This window comes from Clinocottus analis, unplaced genomic scaffold, assembly GCF_023055335.1.
Source record: "Clinocottus analis isolate CAN_PGR_092001 unplaced genomic scaffold, fCliAna1.0.p SCAF_41, whole genome shotgun sequence".
In the NCBI taxonomy this organism is placed as follows: domain Eukaryota; kingdom Metazoa; phylum Chordata; class Actinopteri; order Perciformes; family Cottidae; genus Clinocottus; species Clinocottus analis.
The window spans coordinates 408,068-420,087 of NW_027176165.1; the positions used below are offsets into that span (position 1 = coordinate 408,068).

The following is a 12,020-nucleotide window of genomic DNA, read 5'->3' on the forward strand; positions in this document are numbered from 1 at the left end:
TGTGAGAGTAAAGACGAGGAGGGGGGGTCAATAAGGGATCAGTAAAGCATGCTGGGACGTCAGCCAGCAGCAGCACAACAACATCCTCTGGTATTGATTTCCAGCAGATGGGAGCAAAGCTTTACTTAAATCACAGCAGACTTCAAGTTGGCCGTCCCTCTGAGCTCGCAGAGATCTCTCAGCCCACATGGCTTTTTATACAGTATATCACATATATATATATATATATATATATATATATATATATATATATATATATATATATATATATATATATATGTATATGTATATTTATATATATATATTTTTCTTTTCTCTTTCTCACACACACACACACACACACACACACACACACACACACACACACACACACACACACACACACACACACACACACACACACACACAGTGTTTTATCCTCCAGCAGCGATGAGGAAGGCCAGCGAAGGTCAGACATGTTTGTAGTCTTCCAGCCCTCAGTGCGTTGTGTTGAATCGAGGTCCATCATTAATCACCTGTACAGCAGCCGGTTCAGGGACGTTCATTTGTTGTGTCGGCGTATTTACTTCTCACTTAAACCGGCTGATTTAATTGGAATTACTCATCACGTTTAAAAGCCTGGCAGTATTCAGATGATGGATGTGTTGGTGTGTGTTGGTGTGTGTGTGTGTGTGTGTGTGTGTGTGTGTGTGTGTTACTGGCGCTGGCCAGTAGGAGGCAGTGTTGGACGTGTTACCTCCACTGGTTCACTCACCTGGTGCTGTGCTCTTGAGCAGGAGGATAAAGGTCTTTGTGTTCAGGTGCTGTTTGTTGCTCACACAGAATCTTCTTGCACTTGTTGTGATTAATTTGTCGGTAACTTGGACGTGTTGTTGACGTGTTTTTTTAAAGAAGTGCTCATATTAATATTATAAATAAATACCTATTAATATGATAGTTTCACTTTGTTTATATCATTGTGAATTCATACAATGTGATGACTAAAGCTCTTGGGTCAGAATATGGATATATTACAAATGAAGTAAAACATACAATATTTCCCTCCTAATGGAGGTAACATGGTAATATTTGAGTACAAGTACCTTTAAATTGTACTCGAGTCTAATAATAACCAACCCAATGTTCATGTCTAGTGTTTGCAGAGCTGCTGGTTTCCCAGTGCTCTCCTGGTGTGTTTTCCTTTCCCACAGCTGCCATAGTGAGAGCACAAACATCACTGCCATCATTTCCCAAAGGCATGACGTCGCGCTGCCTTCAGGGACACCTCGTACATCTGTAACAGAGGATGGTTCTAGTTAAGAAACAGAAAAAAAGGCTTTGTCAGAAATCGTTCTTTTGCTGGTCGACTTCATTGAACTTTGTGCGATGTTATTTCATGGAGGTGATTTTAAGCAACTTGTATACTGATGAATGAGACATAATTCTAATATTAGTATATTATTATTATTATTATTATTATTATTATTATTATTATTATTATTATTATAGTATTTTCTGATATTGTTCTAATATCCTGATTTGTTTGTTGGTTGTTACCCACGCAAACGTTTCTATTAATAAATACAAAATGATACGTGTTCTGAAAAGCGAACATTTAGAGAGTTGCAAATAAATAAATAAAATGAAAAATCAATCCTACCGATTTGTAGGTAGAAAATCAAATATGGAAAAGTACTATGAACCCTTTTATTCCAAAATTAATAATTGCACATTTTGATAAAATAAATACAAACCTTATAAAGCAGTATACAAAAAACCTGTGAAATGAATTATTATATAGTTAGAATTATTATATAGTTATATAATAATTATATTATTAATTATGTTTTATACAACTGATTGTTGTATATATTTATGTGTGTTTTTAAAATATTATAGAGATTAAATAGTGTATTCGTTTTTTAGGGCATGTCATCCATGTTTTCTCAGAATGAATATAAATACAGGCTCTTATATTTCCGACGGCCATGAATGCATCACGCGTCATGGAGTGGGGCGGGGCCTAGAAAAGCCCCAGTGTGACTCGCCTAAATGCATCAGACAGCAGCGCCGACGGTCAAGAATAAAGAAACACAGATTTTAACAGTTGGATATTAATTAAAACATAAATAAAAATGTCGCCGTGACTGGACTCCCGGCTCCGCCGGCACCCATGGTCCATTTCCCGGGCATGCACATCGAGGCGAGCAGCCTCAAACCGGGACCGCTGGTCGAGATGTTCGACTCTTCGTGGAGGGTGCGCAGCATTTGGGACGGGGTGAGGCTGGAGGTGGTGGAGGACCGGGGCCCGGTGGTCCTGCACAGCCTCACGCACCTGGACCCGGACCTGCCGCTGATGGAGGTGAGGGGGAGGGAGGGAGGGCCGTCAGGTAATGCTGAGTGATTGTTGTGACGAGGAGGATCAGGGCTGCATTCAGGGTCCAGCGTCTGGATCCTGGTCGATCACTCAAAGTCACAAATAAAAGGAGTTGCAGACTTTTTTGTCGAGGTATTAATGTATAGAAACTCATGTCAGACAGATGTTATAAACTAGTTTATTACATGATGTAAACTTGTAGGTATCCAAAACATACACTGAGTGTGTCCTCATGGGTAAGATGGACAGAGATGACGTCATGTGAGGTGAAGACGTCCACTGACTGTGTCTCTAAACCCTGTAAAGCCTCATTATAATAATGTATATTTAAACAGCTTATCGGTGTGGAGCTGCTGCAACATGAAAAGGGGATCAGACTGTGTGAAGCGACACGATGGGCACGACAAAAGGAAAAGCAGAGCTACAAAACTCTGTGAATTCAGAGGGAAAGTCCACAGACGTTGGCACGAGAGCGCTGTAACAGGATGACTTGTTCTTTTCTGTGCTGCACTTCATTCAACTCAATACTGATGACACGCCGGCTGAGACCTATGCAGCTGTCAGTGAGTCATCAGGGATATTAATACCACTCATATCCAGAATAGAATACAAACTAAACTGAATGTCTCTGTAAAGTAGACCACAAAAAGGATTTAATGACTATTAGAGGTTAATAATACAAAGAGTCTACAACCATGACACAGGCTCTGTGTTAGGAGATCAATGTGAATATGACCATGACGCTCTCCTGACCGCGTTTCATATCCAGAACCTCCGCTTCTTTATCTCCGTCTCTTCTCCAACCCTCCTTGACCCCATGACCCAAACATTCATACCAGTCATCCTCATGGATTAAGTGGAAGCGTTCTCCAGAACATTCTGTCAGATCTGGAGGAGGGGGGACTAATGGTGTTAATCGGTGTTACGCGAGGTCTCGGATGGAACCGTGAGGGCGACCTCATGATGAGACCGCATGGATCCGGGCCCGTCTGGACACTGAACCACTTCTCCTTTTCTTTAACCGTCGGCTCGATTCCGTCGTCGAGCGGTTTCCCTTTTTTTTTTTGCGGGTTCAGAGAGGTAGCAGCAGCAAACTGCTCTAATCTAATCCTCTCCTCTAACACAATTACCTAATGCTTAATCCCCCGCCTCCACCCCGTCCCGCCGTCCTACAGGAGGCCGACGGGTTTCCCGTCCACAATCACCGCCTTTCTTCCCCTCCACCCCAGAGAGAAGGACGTTACCCACATCACGGTTCTTTAACTGTGTGGAGGCTGGATGTGGTGGTTTGGTGGATGTGGTGGTGTGGTGGATGTGGTGTGGTGGATGTGGTGTGGTGGATGTGGTGTGGTGGATGTGGTGGTTTGGTGGGTGTGGTGTGGTGGATGTGGTGTGGTGGATGTGGTGGTTTGGTGGATGTGGTGTGTTTGGTAGATGTGGTGGATGTGGTCGGTGTGGTGGATGGGGTGTGGTGTGTTTGGTGGTTTGGTGGGTGTGGTCGGTGTGGTGGTGTAGTGGATGTGGATTCAGTGGACTTCTTTAATACCGATCAGTGATTCCGAGCATCGATCCATTAAAGGATTATCTTTATCTTGTTTGATGAATAAGATCCCTCAACATGCGGCTTGACTTAAAAGTTTCTTTATATGAATGAGGAGTAAACATGTGAGGAGCGGTTGTTCCCGCCCTGCAGCCCCGTGAGCGACATCCAGTCTTGGTATCGGTGCAGCTCTTCTTTCTTTTGGATGCAACAAAATCAGAATTTTAGGTTTTTGTGGATTTATTTTCTGCCTGAATTCCTCTTATGTTGATTTATTTATATTTCATCTCTCGAGCTCTGGCGAGACTGAATCTGTCTCGTCTGAACCCGATCTGGGTTTTGATGCTGGACCGGCGCTGCGATGAGGACCGAAACATTTCACTTGTTGTTCTTGGGCTTGTTCGTCCGTCAGTATGTGCAAACAAACAAGAATTAATTCACTATTCACGACAGTTTCATACAAATACTTAACGGAACAACAGGATAAAGTTATGGCATCTTGGACAGAAAACAATAACTTTACTGGATGCCAGAGACTTGAAACCACAAGTTTCTAGTTAACTTTTTTTATTTTTTATTAACCATTTAATTGTTTATCTTACAACATGTCAGAAAACTGTGGAAAGTTGCCGTTAGAATCTTTAAAGGCCAAGTCTTCAAATAGCTTGTTGTGTCACTCCTCAATCACAGAGAACAAAGAAAACAACAAATCCTCCAAATCCAGAGGATGAACCATGAAATACTGAAACAAATCAATAATTCAAACTGATCAACAAACCGATTAAATGATTAATAATTTCAGCTTTAGTACAACACGACAACAGTACGTTTTAAAATGTTAAACTTTGACAAAATAGGATTTTATTTCATTTCTTTGAAACATCTATTTAGTTTTTGGGATTTAGTTTCTTTGGGAACATATAGCAAGTTTATTTATGTAAAAGTTTTAATTTAAATCAGAAACCATTTTCTAAACATTAAATCTGTGCAAACATAAGGGATTATTTAGTAGATTATTTAGTAGATTATTAAGTAGCACCCTCTCCCCCTGCACGCTCATTCAATATCCAGCCATACTCACACATGTCATATTGTTGGCAGCATGAATATCATCTGTTGAAGCCTCCTTTTGCATTGGCTTTGTCTGACGTTATGAAATCGTCATCATATTTTCACAGACGCAGGTGTAAAAAGCTGCAAACAGTATGAAACATTCAAGTAAACAAGCAAACAGGTAGCCATGGTGAAGAGTCCTGTGTGCTCCCCTCACAGCTGCTTGAGACCCAGCATGAAGCTCAACAGGACGTGCTGCTGCTCGCTGAGGCTGCACAGGCCTCCAGCAGGACGTCCTTTCACCCGCTGCATCACCCGTCACGTCGGCAGAAGGATCCACGTCTATTTTAGGAAGTAATCAATGCTCAGAGCAATTATGAACCTGCGGTGAAATCAGAGACGCAGAGCTACTGTAACTGCTGTAAAAGCTTCATTTCTGCTGCATCACGGTCTGGTTGTCTAACCGGGACTCAGAAGCGTTCAACAGATAAATGCAAACTTACAACTAGAGCTAAAGGTCTATGTGGAGCTATGTGGAAGCAATTATGTCAAACAAGTAAATACTGGTTTAAAGTACTCATCAACTGAACTAAAAGTAGACACGACAGTGTGGAAATACTCTGGAACAAGTAAAAGTCCTGCATTCAAACTTGTTTAAAACAAAAATAAACATAAAGAATTGCAATGTAATTGTATTTGTTATGTAGAATAATGTCTATTTTACTATCGGAGAATGACAATTGATTTATTAATAAAAGGTGGTGAAATAGATGTCTTCACACGATCTGTCTAATTCATTTCACAGAAAATAAATGTGTTCTTGTGAAAGGTCAAGCTTTAAGTGGAACAAAAAGACACAAACAGTCCCTTTTGTGTTGCTGGTACATTGGACATAACAATGTTGTTGTTTTTAGATGAGAGCGAAAGTTCAGCGAGTGTAGAAGAAGAAAGAAGGAGAAGCAGCGGACTCCTGTTTCACTGCTTGTTTAGCCGTGTTAGCGCGTTAGCTCCAGGGACCAGGACTGGTGGTTTTCAGTGAAGTCTGCTTCACCCCGACCCGCTCTGCTGTTGTTCAGCCCTGGTGTTTATTATACCATCAGGTCAACGGCTTCATCCTTTTCTCCCAAATACCTCCACCGCAGATGTACTTTGTGTTTAATGCTAATTAGCCAATGTTAGCACGCTAGCTCCCTAAACCAAGATGGCGCACGCGGTGACCACTCCACCTGTGAAACGTCAGCAAGTTGTCATTACATAGACTCCAAAGTAATCACTCCTATTTTAATATTCATACTTTCTACAATTTGAATATTTGCTATTTTTTGGATTTAAATTATCTTAATAATCTTTTTTTACTGTTGGTTGTGCAAAACAAGAAATGTGCTGCTGCCACATTGATATCACACGTTTTTATTTGTAATAACCAACCAAACGAATAACTGCTAATTATCAAATGTTAGCAAGCTATAATGCTAAATTAATATGGTATATGTGCTAAACATTGCACATTCTTAACGTTAGCATGCTAGTGTTGTTATTTCTCACACCGTCTTTAATAATCATGTTTTTTTTATCATCTAACTGGACCTGTTCTTGTAAAGCTCTTTTCTAGTCTTCTGACCACGCAAAGCGCTTTAACACTACATGACATCATTCACCCATTCACACCCTGATGGGAGGAGCCACCGTGAAGGAGCCACATCAGTAACATCAACCATTCACACACATTTATACTCTGCAGCTACGGGAGCATTTTTAGGGTTAAGTGTCTCTTGGACATGGACATGGGGTAGCGGCGCCGGGGATCAAACCGCCGATCCTCTGATTGACAGACGATCCCGCTCACCACTCAGCCACAGTCGCCCGTATCTGTCAACAACTTGTTATAATTATAAAACGCTGAAGAAGAAACTGGTTTGTATACTTTGATTTATCTATTTAACTGGTAAAGACTTCAGGGAACAAACTGGTTTCTGCTCATCGAGGCGAAGCTCTGAACCCTGAAGGGTTTTTTGAATGTTCGGTTCCTCCTCCTCTTCCTCCTCCTCCTCTTCCTCTTTTTGACCCACATCCAAATGATCTCACTGGCTGTCAGCGGTCATTGTTAGTGAGGGGAAGTCACTGGCTTGTGCTACGGGTTGTAATGGACGCCTCTATTGTTGGCTTTGTTTAGGTGTTGATGTTTTTGGGGGGTCAGGTTTGTCTCTCCAGTGGGACTCCCCCTGCTCATCCACATTAAGCGACTCAGAGGGTCTCTTTCTTGTCCTGAGGCTCCTCTGGGACCCCGCTATCGGGGCAGGTGTGTGTTTTCTGTGGAGGAGCAGAGGCCTGCGATACAGGGCGATGTTTGGCCTTGAGAGGGTTCTGGCTCAGGAGGGGGGCTTTGTGCTTGTGGTTTCAGTCTGTAACGGCGCCACGGCGCTGTGTTTACACAAGCTGACCATCAGATATGGAGATGGGAGTTGTTGTTGTGCAGAATAAACATTTAGTAGAAGAATCCAACGTTGTGTTTCTGAGCTGAAGAGCAGGTCAGCCAACAGTTCAGCTGCTTCTTAAGGATGTGTGTGAGGCGTAGACATCCGAATCTCGCCTTTTCAATATTTAATAATATATGTTAGCGCTGCAGGTCTGCTAACGGCTAACGCTGACGAGCTCTCCTCCTGCAGAGTTCACATGTGTTGTTCACAACGTTGCATTATGAGGGAAGCAGCAGGATGAGTTGGTGGGTTTAGTCTTTTCAGATTCTAGACCGTACTGAAGAAAACACTTTCTCAGAGTTGTGTATGTAATTGCAGTGGCGGCTGGTGGATTGTTTTGGCGGCTTGTGGACTCCGCGAGCCGCCTTCAAAATAAAAGCATCTCATCCTCAAACACGAGAGACGAGAACACACACCCTCAGGCCAAACGAGAGCGGTGGATTTATTTTGGGGCGCTGATTGGATGAATTGTACGTCACTCATTTATATCTTTAATCAGTGATGTCTAAACCCGCCTGTCTTGGGCCAAATGGATCTGTCCAGCACGTGCACTAGCACCAGAGACGTGCACGTGGGCAGCAGAGATGTGCACGTGGGCAGCAGAGACGTGCACTAGCAGCAGAGACGTGCACGTGGGCAGCAGAGACGTGCACTAGCAGCAGAGACGTGCACGTGGGGAGAGGACGAGCAGGGAAAGCAGATATTTTGCGCAGATACCCTTTTTTACAAATATTAATGGGTATATTCCATAGCTCAAAAACCTTAAATATTGACAATTTATATAATGCATGCTGTTATAAATATATATGTTTGTGGTGGCTCAAGGTGGGTTGGAGGCCCCGTGGCCCTCTTTCGGCCGGCTGCCTCATTGGTACTGAAGTATTGCTACTTGTGGTCCTTGATCAGAGCCCTGGAGTTCTTCTGATAGCACAGAGGTTCTCAAACCTTTTCTCTCACGCTCACTTTGGAGAAGAACAATGTTCAGCCCAACAACACTGTAACACAATGGTCCTTTGTGTGAAAGAGAATGTAAATCTCTTTCAAGTAAACCAGATTGCTCCATCAGACAAAAACTAATGTGCAAGAAATAAGTAATATTTGGTATACGAAATGACCTGATATGGCTGCAAATAACCTGTTTTGCATTAAATATATTTTCAAGATAATAACAATAATGTTCAATCTGTGCAAAACACAATGAGTGCAGATGTGAGAGCATCAGGTCGTATCAGTGTTCCTCTACACATCTTTATAAACAGGGTTGTAGATGTGATACGGCCGCTCACAACTCATGCTCCATGCTGAGCTGAGATCTGGTTTCTGTTTTAAGAGATGCAACAGCAGAAAAGAGCTCACAGAGACCTCACAGAGACCTCACAAAGATATCACAAAGATATCACGGAGGACTTTAAGCAAAACAGCAGGAAGCGTTTCATACCCGTGTCCTTTAGTACTATGTGAAGTTATCATGTTCATCAGTGGTTTGTCCTGAAACCTCGAGGGAGCCGGTCCATCCCTGTTTTCCACATAGTTTGCATAGTGTCCTTGAAGTCTCAGTGCTTCACAGCATCACACTGCTCCCAAAGGACTAAGGATGGTGTCTGACCGGAGAAGAGATGAGGAAAACACATTCATAGAAATGAAAATATCTCCCAACAGCCTACTGTAAGTCACTGTGGTGAGTTTCCTTCGAGGGAAACGCTCCTCTGGTACACAGTTGTATGTCGGGGGCTTTTATTGTGAAAGGTAAGAACAGAAGGAGTGCATCTGGTCGGTGTTAGGGATGGGTACCGTCTCTCTCTGTCTCTCCTCAGTCCTGCAGCCCACAGGTACGTTCATGGTCGGCTGCAGGTGAGCACACATCTAGTGAGTGTGGAGGAGGCCGACTGCGGGGACAGACATTTCTGTGGTCGCTGCTCCACTTCCTTCTTTCCTGATTCAAAGAAAAATCAAGAAGCACTTCACAGAAAATGTTGTCTCTCTCTGTTGTCTCTGTAAAATGTTGTTTTGACACCTGAAATGAAGCAGATACTGAATATAAGTTTTGGTGCAATCAAAGCATCTTTCTCATGGATGTTTATTTAAATGAAGCAAATACATGACAAAGTGACTGATTTCTGCTAATCATCATTAGCCTGTTTCTGTATATATTCCTGGACGTTTAGACTATGCTCTCGTCTAAAAGGCAACATATATATATATATATATATATATATATATATATATATATATATATATATATATATATATATATATATATATATATATATATATATTTCCCTTAGTTGTGACCAGATTTAGACCAGAGAATAAAAACCTTCCCTGTGGCATAATGGATTTAAAACGGTTTGTTTAGTTGCGTCATTCATTGCAATGAAGAGCAAATAGGTTTCTATAAATAACATAACTATCAGTGCTTTTCTGTTTTTAGTGCATCGTGTTCAAAATGCAATGTTCAGGGTCATTAACTGTTCCCTGTTGGAGGCGATGAACATTTGTGATTTAACGGCACAAACACCATGAAAACCGTGGGTTTTAAGCTCTGGGCAGAACAATCAGGAGCTTGTTGGAGCGTCAGAGAGGACGCTTCCCTCCGCTTCATAACCTCACAGACAAAGATAATGTGCACCGCCGGGACGGAAGCCAAACCTTTTCGTGTTTAGTGGTTGTGGCGTCTCCTTGTTGGTTTGTGGACTGACTGGATGAAGCCTGGAGCTTTGCGTTGTGCTCCACGCCTTCTTGTTTCTTGCAACCAGTGAACAGGAAGTGAGCGTATTTGGTCTGAGGAGGAGAACCGGAGAGAAGACGGACACGTCTCTGGTAGACCTGTCAATCATCTCGTTTCCCCGCCCTACTTTTCCAGTGAAGCTTCAATACCCTGCGAGCAATTAACAACCTTCATCTGCGTTCTTCTGCTCCACATCTTTTGTCTGTAATTTCCTCCAGAATATCTTGTTGTCTTTGAAGCCACTTCCTGTGAGCTGGTAGCCAGGATGGAGCAGGATTGTGTTTTATCAGTTCCGTTATGATGTGTTCAGGCTCCTTTTTCTAAATGAAGACGTTACCATGACGTGTTAAATGTTGTGTTTGTGATGAACTAGAACACATCTGGTTGTTGGAGATGAGATGCTCTATGCAGATTATTATACATCATTTCAATTACTAATGACACAAAAAGTAACTAATGACACAAAAATAATAAATGTCTAATATCCTCATTTGAATTGTGTTGTGTTTTTTCTCAAAAGAAACACTGTAAATTACGATAGCAAACTAAAAGGATGGCATTTAGAGTAGTTGAGCGTTTATACTTCATAAAGTCTGGAGCCTCGTCGATGAGCTGCATCTCCCAATATTGATCTTCAATCATCAACAATTGGTATTGGCGGCAAAGTAGCGTCCTGGTGTTTTGATCCAACCCGTGACAGCTCTTCTGTTGTACGGTGTCCACGCTGCGTCGCTTCTCTGGGTCCACAGGACGTGGTGTGCTGACGAGCTCCTCTCGGGCCGTGCAGGGTTGATCTGTCTCCCGGCTGCACGCAGCTCCTGCAGCGAGGAACATCAGTGTTTCCATCGGTGACCTCATCCTGCTAGCTGCTGCTTGTTGCTCGCTCCGTTTGGTGTCTTCTTCTTCCTTTTGTTCCGTTTGATTTGTCTTTCTTTTGACATTTTACGTTATGTTTTCATAGTTTTAAATCATAGTGTCCAGACATAAGATCAGCAGCAGATGTACCGCGTCACTTTTTCCAAAGTGATTCTCAGCCGTGCTCATTTGGAGCCTGTCTCCATGACAACGCAGACACAACACAGGGAATTGGCCTGGACTGAGACGTTACCAATAACACCAACGTCCAAAACGAAAGAAAGTAGGCCGGCAAGCGCGGGGGAGTCACTGAGGCTACGGGCTGATGACTCGAGCTCCCAGGATGCACTGCAAGCAGCTCTTCCACCTGGTGGGTCACAGATGCTCCTGGTCTTTGGTCGCTTTGGGCGGTTTGTTTGTGGTACTGTGAGTCTTTGTTGACTCTGAATTAACCCTTTATAGCACCAAAGTCACACAATAACACAAACTAATAACTGTTCAAGGCAACCGAAGACCAGCAGCTGCTGTGACCCGCAAGGTCCAGTTACTGCTTTTCTTCTTGTGTCTTGTATGTATATATTTACATATATATATTACAGAATACACACATTTTTGATTGTATCAAATTCAATTGATTCCTGTTTTTTTTATATTGGTGCTAGTACCAGAATCCTGGTCCTGTGTGGTTCAGACCAAAACCTGTAAGGTCAACATCCCAGTATGGAGGACGTTGACCCGTTCCCAGTCGATGGGGACTGGTTTCTGTTTTCAGTGTCCACAGACAGCTGATGTTTGTTTTCAGTGTTCATTAACTCTGTGGGGTGAAAGTAGACATTGTTAACACCTTCAGGCCCTTTCATGGCTTTATGTGACTCTCAGGACCAGAAACCTTGTAAACCTTGTATGATCGCATTCAAAAGAATCATAAACCCTCCAGTATACACAAATATGTACATGTAAAGCAACACAATGCATTGGTGTGGTTTAGAACATGTGGTCACACACACTTTG

At 42.6% G+C, this 12,020-nt stretch overlaps 1 protein-coding gene across 4 annotated transcripts in view; it reads left to right on the forward strand.

The window, feature by feature from the left end:
* LOC137801448 (ral guanine nucleotide dissociation stimulator-like) overlaps positions 1 to 12,020 on the forward strand; it is a 46,551-nt gene that overhangs the window by 18,804 nt on the left and 15,727 nt on the right. Inside the window, exon 1 of one of the 4 annotated variants that reach the window (XM_068598881.1) lies at positions 1,950 to 2,341. The exons of 2 other annotated variants lie outside the window; for them this stretch is intronic. In XM_068598881.1, the coding sequence (XP_068454982.1) occupies positions 2,153 to 2,341 (189 nt within the window). In that variant the 5' untranslated portion in view covers positions 1,950 to 2,152. Of the gene's footprint in view, positions 1 to 1,949; positions 2,342 to 12,020 lie in introns of those variants that run through there. One more of the 4 variants, XM_068598882.1, reaches the window with a different exon arrangement.